This window comes from Ascaphus truei, chromosome 8 (genome assembly GCF_040206685.1).
Source record: "Ascaphus truei isolate aAscTru1 chromosome 8, aAscTru1.hap1, whole genome shotgun sequence".
NCBI classification, from domain to species: domain Eukaryota; kingdom Metazoa; phylum Chordata; class Amphibia; order Anura; family Ascaphidae; genus Ascaphus; species Ascaphus truei.
Window position 1 is genome coordinate 18,354,339 of NC_134490.1, and position 20,111 is coordinate 18,374,449.

The 20,111-nt window shown below is 43.0% G+C and overlaps 1 protein-coding gene across 14 annotated transcripts in view; it reads right to left on the reverse strand.

The window, feature by feature from the left end:
• Positions 1-20,111, reverse strand: part of CAMK2G (calcium/calmodulin dependent protein kinase II gamma) — a 77,311-nt gene that overhangs the window by 36,515 nt on the left and 20,685 nt on the right. For 9 of the 14 annotated variants that reach the window (XM_075610663.1, XM_075610660.1, XM_075610655.1 and 6 more), the window contains exons 4-9: positions 16,131-16,233; positions 15,452-15,535; positions 15,032-15,126; positions 14,121-14,243; positions 12,869-12,952; positions 11,148-11,190 (exon numbers count right to left, since the gene is read on the reverse strand). In XM_075610663.1, the coding sequence (XP_075466778.1) occupies positions 11,148-11,190; positions 12,869-12,952; positions 14,121-14,243; positions 15,032-15,126; positions 15,452-15,535; positions 16,131-16,233 (532 nt within the window). Of the gene's footprint in view, positions 1-4,622; positions 4,686-11,147; positions 11,191-12,868; positions 12,953-14,120; positions 14,244-15,031; positions 15,127-15,451; positions 15,536-16,130; positions 16,234-20,111 lie in introns of all 14 variants that reach the window. The other 5 variants (XM_075610659.1, XM_075610650.1, XM_075610658.1 and 2 more) reach the window with 1 other exon arrangement.

Sequence of the window (20,111 nt, forward strand, 5' to 3'; positions counted from 1 at the left end):
TAGATAACACTTACTGCAAATAAAAATGTTTTATTTTTTTCATTCAATGCCTTTTTAAATTAAGTTTAAAGCAGCAGTTCAAGCAATATCCTATGTGTTAAAAAAAAAAAAAAAAATCAGTTCTGTACTATGAGAAAATACTTGTAGCATTTAAAAATGCTAATGTCGGAAGCATTTCCAAAGTGACAGCCCCCTTCCCCTTCTGATAGGCTCTGGTTCTTGAGCCCCGCCCTCTCTCTAGCAGTGCACCAATTGTATCTAGTAACTGCCCAGTCAATCATATTCCAGGACTACATTGCCCAGAATGCTGTGCAAGTTGATTTAAATAACCCGGAGCAAACGATCGATTACAGGAGAACAGATCGATCTGCAGCTTAGCTAATCACTCGTCAGTGTGCAGATTGTATTGATGCACATATTGAAATGGAACAATATATAAATATTTAAAATAAAAAACCGTCAGCTTAAACAGCAGCTTTAATGTATTACGCTTCCTTGGGTTGCTATTTAGGGAGCCACACCACTTCCTCTTGAAATAAGCGTCCATATTGCGTGCCCTGGGAAGCAGGATCTTCGCAGATCGATCACGGGTCTAGGGGCTCGATCAGCAGCTTAGATAATTGCATCACTGTAAATGTAAGGAACTGCTGCATTTATCAAAACAATGGTAAGAGGAAATCCTGCCGAAGGTGGTAAGTAACCTTCCGAACACACAGAAGGTGTCTTGTGAAATACTACCGCTTAAAAATATGGCCTTTCGTCTTTCATTCAGCAGAGAAGGGTAAAACAAGTAAATCCCCACAGAGGCAGAAACAAACCATACAATACCCATGCATATCCAGTATAAACACTGCCACTGGCTTTACATTTCACTATTATTATACATTTGTTGCTTGTATTTACAGGAAATTAGTGATTTTTGTCTGGTTATTGGGCCAAAACGTGTGCAGCACAAGCAATCACATGAAGGCTAAAAACCCATCACAAGTACAGAAGCTGGCATGTGTCCTAATATTGACAAGGTATCACGCGGCCAAGTCTGGAGTCTTGTTTAACGTATCAGCAATGCTCCATTTTTGAAAATTGTTAACAGCCCAGGGGGTGTGAGCTGTGATGAACAGAGAATTCGGGGACAGTATGTTGGGATTTATATTCATCATCATCAACCAACATTCTATCCTAACCAATTACACGGCTGGTAGGAGCAATGCAAGAGTCCAAACAATGCCACCACGAGCTTCATGCTACTGGAATTACAGTCATGTGTCCGGCTGTTTGATTTCTTACATATCCTGGGCTTATTCAAACTATCTGCAACACTTTTCTTGTTTCAAATTATCTACAAAGTCTTTCTAGCTTTGGATGGTTCCATTGTGTGCTCATTTGCATGCCATTACCCAGAATCCATAGCTGCAGTGAAAGAATTGTATGCTAAGAGAGATGATGGGGAAAGGCAGGGTTGAAGACCTGTCTGAGACATGCGAATGCGCTCACAAGTGATATTGTTATTAGCTTTAGATGTAAATCGCTATACACTAATTACGCTCCAAAATAAAGCCATAACAAAACATGCAAACTGTGTAGCCTGTCTAGAAGCTATTTGATCGCTCTCTCTCTCTAATTAAAGGCCTCAAATGAATACTTTATTAAATACCCTTATCGGTGTTTTATTCGAGCAGTGCCACATAGCAGGTATTTTATGTGATTAAACATTTTTAAGGAAGCCAATCACCCTTAGACTGAAAACATTTTGTACCCTGTGAAAAATGAATCCTTAAATTAATCTTTTTTTCAGGGTTGACTAGTTTCTACTGAATATATATATATATATATATATATATATATATATATATACATATATATATATATATATATATATATATATATATATATAATGGCAGCATAATCACTTTCCACAAAGGAAAAAGTGTAAACTCACAACTTGCCTGTGTATAAATCATTTATTTGTGATAATATTATTGGTAAAGGTTGTAAAAATAAAAATAAAATGCTCCAAAGCATTGGGTTACTGTGGTGACATTAAAATAAACGTCCCCCCTAAATTATTTGACATGCCCACTGCCATTAGTTAGTTCACTTTGGTCCTGGGAGGGCCGAGAGTTTTAAAGATGGCAGCTCACCATAATCGAATGAAATGATATTATAAGAAGCACTTGACACCTGTTTTCCGCACTGCCCGCCTGTAAAAAGGCGAATTTATTTCAAGATTGGCTTGTTGATATTCAAAGCACAAGAGTCCCAGCTACTGTATCTGAGAGAGCGTCTAGTTCCCTACACTCCCATTCGCTCACTTCGAACTGTAGGCGAAGGACTTTTAACAGTTCCCAGAATCTCCCGGACTTCCTTTGGGGCCCGAGCTTTTAGCCACGCTGCTCCCACTCTCTGGAACAGTCTGCCTCGTACAGTTCGAGAGGCCCCCTCTCTGGGAATCTATAAAAACAGACTCAACACCTACCTGTTCACCCAGGCATTTAATTAAGGGATCACAACCTGTCTGGCATTTAATAGCTACTGTGCCATCCCATCCTGTATTGTGTCTTTCCTTGTGTTTAGTCTCGTTTAAAACCTTAAATGTTTTCTTCTTTTTTCCTTGTTGCAACTGTGAAGTGCTTTGTCCCCTTAGGAGAAAAGCGTTATATAAATAAAATGTATTATTATTAGGACACCAGCCAAGGAAAGAGCAAGATGTTTTCAGCAACAAAGAAAACAAAATAAGTGGTAGACTACTTATCACTTTTTATTTTATTTTTGTAAATGGAGCACTAGGAACTGGTGCTTTATACTCTGAAACACGAGTACTACAACTGAAGTGTCAAATCGGGGAAGCAATTCTGTTGCTGACCTTTTTGTAAGCCATCTCTTCTCTCTTACCACCAGCATAGACATGCTTTACTCAGCGTGATTATTTGTGTAACACTTGTATTACAGAGATACTCAACCTTCTCTTCGAAGTCCTCTGTGTGGATCTCTTAACGCTTTGCCTGTCCAAGTGACCTTCCAGTATGCCACAAGGACTGGCAGGTTAGGGGCCTTAGTGACGTGCCACGTGTTACTGGGCCGTTCCCTCCACACTTGTGACATTGTGGAAGTCACCACGTTACTCCAAACATGATTAGACACTACTCAGACAGGGGCTCGTTCCTAAGTGAGTATCTAAAGCAACAGAGTACTGAAAACTGCAGCAACCAGGATTGTTTTTCAAAAAACCCACAATGAACGTCATATTTAATTATCCCAAAAACAAAACAAAAAGTACTTGGTTGCATATGTTAATTTTTGCTTTCTTCTGAACAAACAAGTTTCTGACTAACCTCCTCAGTGTGTTGACTTTTGACACATGCATTCCCTTTTGACCACTAAACTTCTACTTCTATAATCTTGCTCCTAAGGACAGCTGGCAGCATCGTTAACAGGATGGAGACAATAGACAGTACAGTTGTTCCAGCCATCATAATTTAATGTGTCAATTCCTTTGTTTAGACTTTAATCTCTTCTCGCTAAATAACAAATGGTTTCTAGCAGTGTTCTACCAAATGACTGACTGTAAACAGCAGAGCTAAAAATCTATTTTCTTGCACTGTTTTTTAATCTACTTAGCAAACATTACAAGGATATGTTTAGCTCAGAGGGTGGGTGACTCCAGTCCTCAAGGGCCACCAACAGGTCAGGTTTTCAGGATATCTGTGCTTCAGCACAGGTGGCTCAGTCCCGGTGCTGAAGCACGGATATCCTTAAAACTTGAACTGTTGGTGGCCCTTGAGGACTGGAGTTGCCCACCCCTGGTTTAGCCGATAGTACTAGCAACGGATATTATTTTTAAGGTGACAAGCAATCTTAGTAGCATCTTCAGGCTAAATTTCAAGAGCCCCCATGTGTCGCCACTCCTGCCTTTATAAAAGAAATTCTGCTCAAAAAGGCCAACGTTACCAGAAGCTGATAACCTCACAATTTTACACTTAAAACAACCTAGTAATCTAGAGCAGTGTTTACATTGGAACGTCCCCCAAAAGTTCTGTTTATTCTCCTCAACACAAGTAATGTAGTCACAGCCCCTTTCTGAGCCTACCAAAAATAAATGCCAAACAGAGGTTTATTGAGAACAGGTCATTTTCATTCCATAATTCTACTCTATCTGTTCATTTAGCATGGAAAACAGTTTGCTCGTCACCTAGTATATAGGCACTGAAATGTGTTTGCTCCGTGCACCACTGAATGAAAACTGCTGTAAGATTTAACATCAGCGTCAGTGAAGCTATTACTTAACCACTTTCCTTCTCCTCTCTCCAAACAGAGTAATAAGAAAGGACAGGCTTTAGCAGAGATGGGGATTTTAACAAGTAACCAGCATGCAAGTCAGGTTAGTAGCTGATTTCCAGTATTTTCAGAACAAAGACTCCACATTTTAGGGGTAATCTGGTTGCCATGCCAATCTTCACCACTAGGGATACATCGTGTCCTGCCCCTGAGCATGCAGGCATTTTCACCAGGGGCAGGAGAATGAGGGTGGGGTAAGGAAGGAACCAAAAGATGAGGGAGTCATAAGGAGCATCATCAGGCTGAGGTTCAGGTGGTCGGGGGTATGGGAAACTCATGCCACGTACCTTGCTCAGCCAAGCTGGCAGCACTGGTGGCGGCCACAACGGAGGCGGAGGTCTGCCTGCCAACTGATTGGACAAAATAATTCAGTGGGAGGAGCCACAACAAAGCCCCAAATCAGCAACATGAAAAAGCAAGATGCAAGTCAAATTAGCGTTGATAAAAATAAAACAGGAGTGATATAAAACAAAGTTCAGTGAAAAGAAAAGAAACATTAAGATGAACATGTACATTAGTTTCAGATTAGCCCTGGAGAAGTGGTTGGGGAAGAACTTGCAAAGCACAGAAGATAAAAGTCCAATGGTGGTTTGTGTGTTGTTGGGAAGAAAAATCAAATACAAGTTAAGAAATAAAACCAATTATATTTTACCCTCAAGCGGTAACTAAGATCGTGTGCAGGTCTTTTCTTTCATTTGAATTGATGGTGGTTTAGTGATCAGACAGAAGACATAAAATGTTAAAAGGTGAAATGTCCCACCTGTGGTCTTTCCCTTTCACAAGAGCTATGTGTCTCTGGGTTACATTACCTCCTAACATCGCTGGCTTTGCACAGACACACACTAGAAAATGCCCCCTGGATTCAAGCATTTCATCATTTCTCTTATGTGCTGGTAAAGTCCGCCCGACCAACGCAAGCAAAAAGAATAAAACGGCAAATTAAAAAAAACAAGGGGGAGCAAAGGGACAGGAGGGGCGATTTGAAAACAAAGGCAGGGATAGGCAAAATGATTGTGGGAGGAGGAGGAAATTGTGGTACTACTCCTTTGCACCCCACTGCGTTCCTGCCAAAACAGGAATTGCATGTCAGTGGCTGCAGGGTTCAGGAGGAGAAGGATTTCAGCTCTGAAGACTTCTCATTTGGGTTAAAAGTGAAATAACATGAAGACAGTAAAGACAAGGCAGTGAATAAGTGTTTAAAACACACACACACAATAATATGTTCTTGTATATTGCTGCCCCACAGAACTTACAATCTCACTGTGACACCTCACAGTACACACCGTTCAATGACTCCCCAAGGCCACAACTATTTCACATTGGGTCTTCAGTATCACAGGGTAATGGCCGACTACGAAGCCAATAGTTCTGTTTGTGTGCCTCTTAGAAGACATACACATGAGCATGAAACATTTTCTCAGCAACTGGAGCCATGCATTGATGACACCTGCAGGATCCAATAGAGAGTAGGGAGCCCCCCCTTCCTATCACAGCCAGGAAATCTGTAGCGCCAAGCGTAGCCAGTTGAACCCATTTAGATATTTATTTTTAAGGTGTGCAGTTACTTTTAGAACATGTCAGGCATAACTAGCCCTTTTTATACCAAGCAGGACTTGGCAAAGAGAAGGAATGTCCCAAATATAAATCAGGATGTAATGCCCAACTCAACCATCTGAGCACATGGGAATTCATTGTGAAACAGTGCTAGGTTTTCTATAAAAGGACCTTCCCCTCTCAACCTCCCATGGTCCCTCCAATAAACTAACAGTGGGGCCAGTTCCTTTCCAACACTTCATTCAAATTGAAAAGAACCACAAGCCGATGGCTCGGAGAAAGAAGATAATTATAAAGCTGAAGGTTGGTAAATGCATACAAATCAAAAATGAGAACAACATTTGTTACTGGAAACAGTAGTGGATGCACAGATAAAGGAGTTGTAACAGGCAAAATGCACCCCGGATGCAATCATTGGAATAATTGTCCACATCAAAGGCAAATATTCAATATACTGAGAAGTCAGGGCAACAGACAAAAATGCGTTCACATCCACCCATGTGAATAGAAGTCACTCAATCGGTAACTGTGCATTACCCCACATCACACCGTACTTAATAGGGGGGTAGATTCTGCATGAAAATGGGCAGATTAAATTGGTCAAATGATCATACTGTAACCTGCCATCAGCTTCACTGTGTGTGTGTGTGTGTGTGTGTGCGTGCGTGCGTGTATATATATATATATATACACACATATATATATATATATATATATACATATATATATATACACATAATATATAATAAAGAGTATTTAATAAAATAAGATCCTTCCTACTGTTGCCATGAATTTTAAGAGTTTGGGTGAAAAATATATTGTGGTAAACAATTATGCACGTAATTACTTCTATGAGACTGACCTCCCATTTAGGGTTCAAACTTTGGTCAGATGACCACAGATGACCACATCTTCCAGCAAACCACGAATGTCCTGATGTAGACTTTGTTCTAACCTTGTGACCTTTTTCTTTTTATAGTTGCAATGCAAGAATTTTTGAAGGATCAATTCATGCAATATCCTACGTGTTTTATTTATTTATTTTAAAATAAATCAGTTCTCTAGCCTTGGATCAGTGGGGCGCAGGTTTTCAGGGGGAGGAGGGTGCTGAGGTTAGAGAGGCCCCGAGCGCTTCCCAAATGCATTTAAATTAAATCCGGGGGAGCAGCGAACGCCTGCGTAACTTCCTATACCTTGGCTCCGGCGGCTTCTGGTGACGCGTCGCCATGGCAACGCCGTGTCAAATGACGACATCACGTAACGTCAAAGACAGAGGCAAGGTAAGGCAGGGGGGCGAGCCGGCAGGGGGGTGCAGCGGAAAACATTTTTGCGCACCCCTACTTTAGATAATACTTACTAAAAATGTTATTATTATTTTTTATTCAACTCCATTTTTAATGTGTTTTACAATACTGAACATCCTTTGATTTCTATAGCAGGTTTTAGCCCACCTCCCCAGCAGTTTAAGATCTTTGCAACACTTTCCTGTTTGTTATAATTTGCTGCCAATGTTCCCAGCAGTTTGAGCTGCAAACTGTACAAATAGATAATGTTACCTTCGTAATATAAGAACATAGTGTATCTGCTGAGTTACACTGACTGCAGGATTGACTTCAACTGAAAGGCAGCCATTTAGTGAACCCTGGGAAGCAGGATTTTTGCTGATCGATTACAGGAGAACAAATTGATCTGCAGCTTAGGCAGTTAGTTTTCAATAAAGGTCATCAACGGCTACATATATTAAAACAAAAAAAGATATATTTGTTAATTATTTGTATTTAATATGTATTGCTTGGATTGCCTCTAATACTGCTACAAGCGTTTCACTTTGCTGTGTATCACATCTCTCCGACTTTTTGGCTGTGCAATATATTTATTTGTACTTGGGCACAACCCGTTAGAAACAATGCAGTCCTCTTCATTAGAGCAGTGACAGCATTAACAATTAACGTGATGTTGAAAACAAATACAGCTCAACCCCGTTACAACTCGATGCAAGCGTGGCTCCCAATTTTTGTATGTATGACGACTTTACAACACGATTATTGGTATCTTAAACACTTTATTGTACAATGCATACAATTGTACATTATTTCTAACGCGATCCGCTTATAACGCGATGTGATTCTTTGGACCCCAAGCACAGCGTTAAAAGGGGGTTGAGCTGTATTTGTAAAGTCAATTGAACAATTATTTGTTTGACCCTGCCCCAACCTACTTCCACGGCAGTTCACACAGAGAAATGTATTAATTATTCATGAACTAATAATTCCATATGTGCTCTGTTTTCATAGATTGTGCTAAACCAGCGCATTCACCTATAGGTCCCCTAGCAGGATTATAAAAAAACCTGCCCTCAAACATTAACACTTGGACAGTTTCTGGAAGAGCAGCTTTAAAATCACGCCTTTTACTTTCTGAACCTAAATATATCGTGACAACACAGGACACTCCACATTTGTTTAACCGTCAAAGACATTGAAAAAGCACAAGGAGTGAAGTCACAAGCAGCGGATCATCAATCACTGGATCAGCGGTAGCGGTTTCCAGGCAAATGTTGTTGATAATAAAGAAGACAAGAGAGCGAGAGAGACAAAAATATGTAAACTGAAGGCACAAGTTGAATTGCTTCTAAACTTAACACCGGTCACTTCCCCCCTCGGGTAACGCTGGAAGCTCTCTTGCAAGAAAATCCAAATACCAATGAGAGTTAGGTCATGGAAAACATTCAATTCCACCTTCCATGTGCCAGCAACAAAATGTAAAGGGCGGAAAGAGAAGCAACAAATCACAGTGGGCCTTGGGGACAGTGTAAAAGGCCAGATATACCCAAATTCTCCTAAAACATGGGGTGGCCAACTGCAGTCCTCAAGGGCCACCAACAGGCCAGGTTTGAAGGATATCCCTGCTTCAGCACAGGTGGCTCAATCAACAACTGAGCCACCTGTGCTGAAGCAGGGATATCCTTCAAACCTGGCCTGTTGGTGGCCCTTGAGGACTGCAGTTGGCCACCTCCTGTCTCAAAAGGTGCAATCACGCGTCACTCCCTACAAAATATCATGTACTCTGCCTTCCGTGAGAGAAATGCGTTCTAAACACAAACCCTCTATCTTCATTCATTAAGTAGAATGTTAGGTTTCTGTCTTCTTATAACCGCCCCTCTTATTTGGATATTCAAACAGTGGAATTCAGCCAGCGTTGGCTGGATCCAAGGTGAGCAGGTATTCAGGCTTTCATTATATAACTTGATATCTATATATATATCTATTTAATGCGTGTGTGTTTATATATAAGTGACATTCTACAGACATGAATAGCTGTCAGAAGGTATATGAAGAAAAGGTAAATACATTTTTAAAGGAGCAACTTCAAACTAATGTTGCCTTCTAATAACTATTTTTATGTCCTGTAATCTGCCAGCCTAACCTCCACACGCATCTAGTTGCATTGCTTCATCTTTTGGGGAGTGCAAAAAAAATGGCAGCTGTCTCCATTCAAAGAGTCACTAATTCTGACTGGTGAGGACAGTTTCAAAGTGCGGGGAAAAAGTTTCAGGTGAGGAGAATCCGGCTTGTGCAGCCAACACCGACCGCACAGACAAACAAACGCCTCAAAATCCAGATCTCCTCTGGGACCGAGGTATAAAGTAGAATCCTACTCACAAGTTCACAATGCAATTCTTCCTTTACTGTGACAGCCAAGAACAGAGGCGAAACAACGTTTCTATGGGCTTCTAAAGAAAGGTCCATATGGGGCCTGCAACGTTATTCCTCCTCTGTTCTTGGCTGTCACAGTAAACGAAGAATTGCATGGTGAACTTGTGAGTAGGGCTCCACTTTGTACCTCTGTCCCAGAGGAGACCTGGATTTGTTTGACTAGCGAGTACAACATAAGAGTACTTTGTGCCTCATTTCTAAATTATAGGGGAATACGCTACAAATTCCAGACAGTCGGTAGAACATTATTTTTTAGTGGCTGCTTTTACTTGATACAGTAATGCATTTCAAGATCAATTATATTTATTGATGTTGTAGTTAACAATTAAAAGGTAAAAAGGTGTTTGCGATTCAACATCGCACATATACATACCATCAAAGGTAATACCATATCACTTTATATTATTTCCCAATATTTTCACGTAGGGCTTTCATTGGTGAGGTTTTAGAAATAGGCAATAGTTTACATCACAGGAACACATGAATCAGTTAGGGTTGTCATAGGTACATCCATAAAGGGTTTGATTTAAAAAAAAAAAAAAAAAATGAAAAAAGATGGTTTTCTGACAAAAGAATGTGGTTAAACTCGAAGGGACCACATGTTCATATCATGCAAGTCAAAACCTGCATAGTATTTTGATGTAACCAGCAGTGCTGCATAACTCCGTTGTTTAGGGCACAGTAATACTATCCATTAATGCAGGGGGGGCCCAACTCCAGTCCTCAAAGCCCCCCCCCCCACCACAACAGGTCAGGTTTCCAGGATATCCCAGCTTCAGCACACGTAGCGGAGAGGCTCAGTCAAAGACTGAGCCCCTGATTTAGCCAACTGTGCTGAAGCAGGCACTTGATTGAACCACCTGTGCTGAAGCAGGGACTGTGAGCCACCTGTGCTGAAGCAGGGATATCCCGGAAACCTGACCTGCTGGGGGGGGGAAGGGGGCTTGAGGACTGGCGTTGAGCACCCCTGCATTAATGCCATAAAACACATTATTTACTCTAATGTATGTATGAAGGACTTCAGTGCTGGACTGTCCAAAAAAAGTCACACAAATAAAGAGAAGAGGCTGAATCGGAAGATTATTAAGAAAGAGGGCTTTAACACTTCTATAGCACAGGGGACTGGGAGGGATTGCAAACCCTTCTGGTCAAGACTGGATATCGGACACATAGAGAAAGTCCCTTAGTCATACATAACATTCTAATTGTCACCCTACTACACAGCTTTCCACTTCAATTCCCCACATTTAAGGTATTGCACCTGCAGGTCCATTCTAATAATGCACATATTTGACTCTTAATGCAATTTGCTTCCTACCTTGCCACGGTCTTCTCCTTACGTGGCTCCCTGCCATTGCTTTGACCTTCAAGCCACAAACCAAGTTTTGCATCAAATCGTCCGAGTAACATTTCAACGATTCATTTGAACAAATCTCCCGTTGCCACGGCGGGGGCGGCGACAGCATGCTCTGCGGTGCCTCCACCTAAAGCATTATTATTATTTTGTAAGCAATCATTTTTCCTTTTCCAAAGCAGACTTACCTGAAAAATTCCGAGAAACCAGCATCGTCGTGAGAATTGCACCCTGCAAGAAACAATGGGACACGGTTATCGGTGAAGGCTGTAGTGTAAGATCGCTGCATAGACATAGTCTTTGGTTGGTTTAGCAGAGGACATTAGGTGCTCCCTGTATCATCAAAGCTGCAGACCAAGCAATATCCTACGTGTTATTTTTTTATTTTATTTTTTAAATAAATCAGTTCTGTACTATGAGAAAATAGTTGTAGCATTTTTTTTAAACAACTCTGAATTACATTTTTTATGTATTATAATGTAGCAAGCATTTTTGTTTCTATAGCAAACATTTACAGAGTCACACCCCCTTCCTCTTATGAAACAGGCTCTGGCACACACCGTTTTGAGCCCTGCCCTCTCTCACCAATTAGCAGTGCACCAATTGTATCTAGTGACTGCCTGGTCACATGATCTTCCCCACAGAACTTTACATCTTTGGTCCTCTTCTGCTGCACCGACAGCCATTTAGTGAACCCCCGAGCCAAATTGTCGCCGATAAATCACAGGAGAACGGATCGATCAGCAACTTGGCCAATTACTTATTGTGTGGATTGTATTGATGCACATATTAAAAGGGGGGGGGGAAAAACATTTATTTTTTTATAAAATGGCAGGTTGGACAGCTGCTTTAAAGCCTTTCAAAGAGTTTGAAGGCAAACTCAACCTTCAATAACTTGCTGCCCTATATGGCAATGATTTCCATGAATTTCCCTAAATCGATACAGTTTACTAAACAAAAAAAATAAATCAGAGACTGGAGTGGAACAGATAAGTATTCTATATGCAAAATAAGCTGTTCCTAACACGCGGTGAGAGGACAGCTTCATGTTCTTTAATTGCAAATAGTTTGTCTTTCAACGATATCGCTCAGTAACAGGCTTTCTCTCCCCCCCGCCCCCACCCCCCAGCTGTATACAAACCTTTTGATGAAAGCAGGATATTTAATGTCATTCTGGCTTCGCGGTTTGTTAATTTCCTGGATCCCTATATTACTTACTACATGGGGTTCTCAACTCCTGTCCTCAAGACCCTCCCCAACAGGGTGGGTTTTAAGGATATCCCTGCTTCAACACAGGTGGCTCATTCAAGGACTGAGCCACCTGTGCTGAAGTAGGGACTGATTCGGCCACTTGTGCTGACGCAGGGATATCCTGAAAACCTGACCTGTTGGAGGGGTCGTTAGGACTGGAGTTGAGAACCAGGCAGTAGCAGAATGGCGATACCATTAGTTGAAGGCTCCTGATGTTTGTCCCCATCTCTTAATAAAAGATTTAGCACATTGCGTTCGCCGGTTATTATGACAGTGCAATCTGGGGCCAATATCGGCCCGATTTCTTTGCCCTAAGGCGATTCCATTTCTAAAAAATATCACTACTGCGTCTAGCTTCAAGACTTCAATAGGAAAAATTAGCACACTGCAATGTTACGTCAATTAACACGGCTGTACACTCCTAACTGGCAAAAGTATTTTAAATGTCTTTTTTGGTATCTTAGGTTTTTTTTTTATGTTTAAAAAAAATAAAATAAATCTCCCCACTAACTATTTTTTTTTGCTACTTTAACTCCCCAAAAATACAAAACAATACTGAAAACAAAAAGCAGTAAAAACAGGATTTAATTGCACGAAGAAGCACAGATGGAAAGAAAGGACGAGCAGTCAAAAACAGAGGGGAAAAAGTGGGACTCACTTTAAGCTTTCTTCGGGCGTTGAACTTTCGTAGGCATTCCACGGTCTCTTGTCGGTGCATCATGGAGGCAACGGTAGATCGTTGCTGGAATAAAAAAATATATATATCTTACATTCTAATCAAGACAACAGCACACACATTGAACCCTTGGAGCCGACAGCAGAGCGGTAACATTTGGGGTTTCCTTAACTTCCTACTTTTTCGAAAAATCTGGATATCCTTATTCACCTATGGCCTTTCGTTCTCTTATGCCTACCCAGGGTCGTCTTAACAGCATTATAGGCCCCCGGGCAAAGCAGTGCACTGGGCGCTGCCAACTCTCCGCTACAAGTCGTAATTTTTCTCCTTCTACCGAGTTAGCGGGAGATTTGAATGTTGAGGCGGGTGATCGGAAAATTAGAGTTATATTCTGGTCTGTGCATAGATTAGCATCGGGCCCCTATGCTCGTGGGGCCCCGGGCAACTGCCCAGCGTGCCCATGCGTTAAGAAGGCACTGTGCCTACCCCAGTATGTTTTCATTTTTCTACTATATTGCCCTCTACCTTTTACAGGGAGGCTGGTTCATGTATCCACTGAATTTTTAATGGACTCCGTGGAATAGAGAAGGCTGATATTAATTAGTGACCTCAAACAGATTGGTCATAGGTTATAAAAACATTTTCAGAGATCGTCATCTCTTTATATGTGCAAGAGCATGTACAAAGCTTTTCCAAATCCCACAGGTCTTTTCCTCATGAGTACTGAGCTTGTTTGAAACAGCGAGTGCCCAAACTTCATTGTAAATGGGTATAAATCAACGACAAAATATCCATACTAGTGGCAGTGAACCTGGCATAACAATCAATGCCAATCTATAGTTAATGCTTATTTTCCCAAACAGTGAACCACTATAATAGGGAATCCCCAAACTTAGAGAAAACTCTATTCTCACCTCCCCCAAAAAAGACTTATTTAAAGTTGGTCTGCAACAAGAAATAGGGCAAAGATATCCGGTTCACAGGGGAATCTAAACTTTGGGATGCGTTGTGCTTTCTGGGAAAACAATGTCTGCTGCAGCTATGCAGAAATGTGGAGAAATGTTAATAAATACACAATTCCCTGAATCTAATAGAACCCCGCAGGTGATTTCCACACTAAACACATAAGGGGTTTCATAAGAAGTATTTGTGCTTAGTAACTCTTGGTATTATACGTTTTGATACCTCATAACATTGAATCACATGCCATTTTGCAATCACATGCATTACTTACACAGACCCATGGGTGCTTCAGAGCCTGGTCTGCTGTGATACGCTTTGCAGGGTTGATTGTTAGCATCTGATTAATTAAGTTCTTCGCTTCGGGAGTCACTGTATCCCACTCAGGTGATGGGAACTGCAGAAGAGAGACAGGTAAGTAAGAGGAGGTCTCGACGAATGACGCACCGTGTAAGCGTGGCAAAAACCTATAACAAATGTTCCCGAGAGGATGTAGTGTCATTTATGCAGTATGCATAGTTGTGTAAATATATCAAGGCAATTATAGCATCACTTGGGTCAATTGGCAGTTTGGGATATATAGTGTGTGTGTACATACATATACACGTATATACGTATGCGTGGGGGAGCGGATATACATACACACGCACGCACTTATAGGAGAACATACATAAGATGCATGAATATCCCCCTTTATTCTGGCATGTTTGGGATATATAGTATATACGTGTGCGCGGGGGAGCAGATATACACACGCACACACGCACACACGCACACACGCACACTTATAGGAGAACATACATAAGATGCATGAATATCCCCCTTTATTCTGGCATGTTTGGGATATATAGTATATACGTGTGCGCGGGGGAGCGGATATACACACACACACACACACGCACGCACGCACGCACTTATAGGAGAACATACATAAGATGCATGAATATCCTCCTTTATTCTGGCATGTTTGCCGTTTCCCAGCTATATACACAGGTGTGCCTCTCTTAAGATTTCATGAAATGATATATAGTGATGCAGACAGCCAATTCTATCCCTTCAAATGAGTGCAGGGATGATTTATAGAACAACGTCCGTCAAGCTCTTATATTGAACCAATGATCTCAGCAGTGCAAGCCTCGGTGTGAGCCGAGATTAGGATGCAGGACAACGTGTTATTTTCCTTACATCATACGCTCCGGCTTTGATCTGTTGATAGAGTTTATGTTGATCTTCATCCCAAAAAGGAGGGTAACCCACTAGTAATATGTACAGAATCACCCCTGAAATATATATAAAAAAAAACAGGTGTTGGACATTTGATGCAAGTGAACATTGTTATTCTAGCACCCAGAACTCTGCCCTCTCCCAATGCTTTACATACTCTTCATAGATGTGCAGCTGAACTTGAAGAGCATAGCCGCAAAAAGAAGAGGGGACATCCATGTTTTATGCATCTGGTGCACAATGTATAAAATGTAAATACTTCATTTGGGGAGATGTATGGAGAGGTCTTGCACACATAGGGTTGGTTAGCAGCAGAGTGCCACCGTTCATCCCTTCCTGCAGCTCTAAATCGCAATACAATAACAGATTACGCTTTCTTACCACATGCCCATATGTCAACTGGTTTTCCATAAGGGTCTTTTCTTAGCACTTCAGGGGAGAGGTAACCGGGAGTGCCTGCAAACCCTATCCAGCGAGGAAAAGAAAGAAGGAAGTGCAATTGTTTTAGTCACAACTTTGTATTTATTTCAACCATTTTTTTGCTGCCTGAAGCTTGTGCACTAACGTCAAGTTTATTTTGTGTGAAGCTATCCTCTAGCCCAGAGGTGCTCAACTCCACTCCTCAAGCCCCACAGGTCAGGCTTTCAGGATATCCCTGCTTCAGCATAGGTGGCTCGATCAGTCCCTGCTTCAGCACAGGTGGCTCAATCAGAAGCTCAGTCTTTGACTGAGCCTCTGATTGAGCCACCTGTGCTCAGGCTGGGATATGCTAAAAATCTGACCTGTTGGGGGGGGGGGGCAGGTTTGAGGACCACTGCTTAGTGGGAATACTAGTGAAGCCAGTTTAATGTTCTGCTAAAAAGTAATGGTACTGTGTCAAGAGATCCTAAAGTGTTACACAATGGGGCACAAATCACTGGATCTTCTAGGATCCTGACTTTACATCTGTAGGATTACAGACAACTATGTTCTTACTATCGCTGCTGGGAACCTGCAGGAAGCACACCTGGCATATTAACTATTGTGGGAAAGAAATATATATTGTACATGTGAAACTTACCAAACCAAGCCTGCTGGTCACCCTGGACTTCTATGGCAAGTCCAAAGTCAGCCAGTTTCACTGCAGCACCCTTGCATTTACTTGCCAGCAACAGGTTCTCAGGCTGCAGAAGGGAGATAGGTCAATAGTCAGAGGTGGCACAATAAAGACGCTTATTAATTCCCTCACTCTACATTCCGAGTTGCAGCATTGTCTGTTTCTGGCTGTAGAAAGGAAGCACAGAAAGGGCAGTGTGCTGGAATGGAAGTAAGAGTGGAAGAGTGGAGGGAGGGGGTGAAAGAGCGATTCTTGTGGGTCATATTCATTGAGCGCTGCTGCTCAATAAGACACATTACAGCCCATTCACTTGAAAGACATGCAAGGTGCCTTCCAGTAATGGAACATGTTTTATGGAGTAGCACTACTTGGTAAATATGGCCCTGAACGTACAAAAATCGATGAGCCTCTTGCTTTACATTATTTAAGCAGGCCGCAGTAATCTAGAAGTGGCACTAGGTGGCGATCACAACATGCTAGTAAAGCAGTGGGAGCACATTTGAGTGCAGATTCTTTAAGGTCCCTTTCCTTAGCCACCCAAGTGCCTTGTGTATATCATACAATTTCCCCACGAGGCTTATGCATAAAAAGCTGGTTATGCTGCAGTGAAGAGAGAAAAATAATGCAAATGAAAAAGGAAAGTGCTCAACTGTAACACAGTAAATGAAGGTGTGGTTGTAAAAGCACTTGTTAGGCTAGGTCCCCGGTGCCTGCTGCAGCGCGCTCTATGGCGTGCGCTGTAGGGACAAGAACCGCCCCCTCAATGGGGTCGGGCCCACTAGCTCCCTTGCCCTCCGCGTTGCGCGACCAGATTTCTCTGAAGACAGGAAATCTGTGTTCACGACTTGCGACGGAGCGCTGGCCACGCCCCCCAGTGGTTCAGCCAATGAGGGTGAACCTGCCGGTGATGTCAAGGTCGCGCCCCCCCCCCCCCCCCCTGCAGCTCACCGCAGACCGGGGATTTCAGCGGCACGTGCCGCACCAACACCGGGGCCTCAGCCATACATTTGGTTACATGCATCTGCTCATCTATACCCACATCCTAAGACCTAGCCAAGGTCAAGAGACGTGATGCTCTTGATGCAGTACTGTAGTAACGAACATTTATTTTCCATTTACATTTTTGCACGAGACTGCAAATGATTCATGTGCATATTAAAACAGCACAGAAGCATCGGTTATCTGACTCCAGATGTACAGTTTCGTTTTTGGTACAAGAGGTACAAGGAGACTCCATGACAGTCACAGCACTACATTTCAAACTCGGGTCTCCGATTGCAGAAACAAGCAATCTTTCTCTTGCCTAATTGTAGCCTGAGGACTACTTGCCTTACAACTTTGGGGTCTTCCTTTGCTTTTAAAGCTGCAGACCAAGCAATATCCTACATGTATTTATTTTGAAATAAATCAGTTCTGAACGATGAGAAAATACTTGTAGCATTTTTTGAAACTCTGAATGACATTTTTAATGTATTATAACGTAACAGGCCTTTTTTGTTTCTATAGCCACCATTTACAAATTCACAGATACCGAGTCATTACTCCTGTGCAGCCATTTAATGAACCCCCAAGCCGAATCTTCTTAGCAATTTAACTAATTACTTATTCTGTGGATTGTATTGATGCACATATTAAAGGGAAATGTATTTATTCATTTATTTTTGAAACAGCAGCCTGGACTTCTGCTTTAAGGCGAGTACTTAATAGAGTCGCTTTAAGGCGAGTACTTAATAGAGTCGCCTTCAACACCTGAGAATCAATTAACGTAAAAAACATTATCACATGAATAACTCCTCTGCCCCAGGTGTTGTCGTACACAAAACACTGCCCCAAGCAAAGGGGACACTAAACAAAAGTAAATGGTAGCTTTCGGAGAGTTGTTTTCCCGAGTCTTTTCCCAACAACAATTTAAATGATCCAACAGTTAAATTGATTTTGAAGAACTAAGTACATATTACTGTATTTTACTTTTTAAAATCAACAAAAACACTAAAATGACATTATAATTGGTTTTATGACACAAAAGCCTGATTGAGAAACAAGGCTCTATCAAAGGCGGCAGGGCGAGATATACCGTACCCCAGTACACCCCAAATTGCCTATAAGGAATTGGAGGAATGGATTCACTATGGTCACCACAAGTAGGAGGGAGATTTCCATCAGACATGCTAATGGTATTCAGTAAATCTCTTTGGCAGCAGACGGACAGGGTGCCGCACTCAAACCCAATTTGAAGACTGACCTCAGCTGTACCCAGTTGTCACATTGTATCTCAAACTCCCATGACCTCTACAGATCCCTGGAATGCGGATCTGAACAGGTTTCTCCCCCAGACTCTACTACAGCAGCTGTATCCCTACCACCCTCTGAACATTATCATGCTGCACTGTACACTAGGACCCAAAAGATGCAGATACACAGATGTCATTGTACTTTGAAAAGATTAAAACATTTCACATGCGTTTGTCCAACAGAGGGATATATTCCTCGGGAGAGCAGGCTCAGGTCTCCCTTTACAAATTTACAGTAACCAATGTGCACCTATGTTTTGCATCCTGATACATGATTATATAAATGAGCACCACCATTTCTTCTGAAAGGATAACGCCCTCTACATAATTGAATAGTCTCATAAAAGTCCAGACCCCAGGCCGAATTATTAAGAACACATTGTAACACAAGTTGCCAGGACTGCTATACTGGTTCAATTTCCAGGAGAGACTTTGCTCAAATTGTTGTAGGGAACAATAATGTTTTTGTATTTCTGCTTGCTGAGCCAATGTATGGATCGGCCAACCAGGAAACACTATTTCCTAGTGCAGACGCCAACATTTATACATGGAGCACGCTACAGACATTGTGTTCCAGTACGTTAACATTGCTGTTCTGTAAGATGGAAAAACATAGTAAGCAAAGAAGGGTGAGTAGCGGTGTTGGTCCTTTCTTCCACATAGTAACAAAGGAGGCAGAAGGAGTAGATGGCAGGATACGTTTTATTGGACCAACAAGTAGTTGATACGTATGTGTATGTATTGTGTACATGTGCATTATATCTATTTACTAGCTGAGAGACCCGGCGTTGCCCGGGATGTAAATGCGTAATAGGTAGTATTATTTATAACTCGTGGAACAATAGGTGAGTATTTGTTGTAAAGGTTTCGGGGGGGGAGAAAGGGGAGCGGGGGGGGGGAGAAAGGGGAGCGGGGGTGGGAGAAAGGGGAGCGGGGGGGGGGGAGAGAAAGGGGAGCGGGGGGGGAGAAAGGGGAGCGGGGGGAGAAAGGGGAGCGGGGGGAGAAAGGGGAGCGGGGGGAGAAAGGGGAGCGGGGGAGAAAGGGGAGCGGGGGGGAGAAAGGGGAGCGGGGGGGGGGGTAGAAAGGGGAGAGGGGGGGGAGAAAGGGGAGCGGGGGGGGAGAAAGGGGAGCGGGGGGGATGAAAGGGGAGCGGGGGGGGGGAGAAAGGGGAGCGGGGGGGGAGAAAGGGGAGCGGGGGGGGAGAAAGGGGAGCGGGGGGGTGTAGAAAGGGGAGCGGGGGGGGAGAAACGGTGGGAGAAAGGGGAGCGGGGGGGAGAAAGGGGAGCGGGGGGGGGAGAAAGGGGAGAGGGGGGGAGAAAGGGGAGCGGGGGGGGAGAAAGGGGAGCGGGGGGGATGAAAGGGGAGCGGGGGGGGGGGGGAGAAAGGGGAGCGGGGGGGGAGAAAGGGGAGCGGGGGGGGAGAAAGGGGAGCGGGGGGGGAGAAAGGGGAGCGGGGGGGTGTAGAAAGGGGAGCGGGGGGGAGAAAGGGGGGGAGAAAGGGGAGCGGGGGGGAGAAAGGGGAGCGGGGGGGTGTAGAAAGGGGAGCGGGGGGGAGAAAGGGGGGGAGAAAGGGGAGCGGGGGGGAGAAAGGGGAGCGGGGGGGAGAAAGGGGAGCGGGGGGGAGAAAGGGGAGCGGGGGGGGAGAAAGGGGAGCG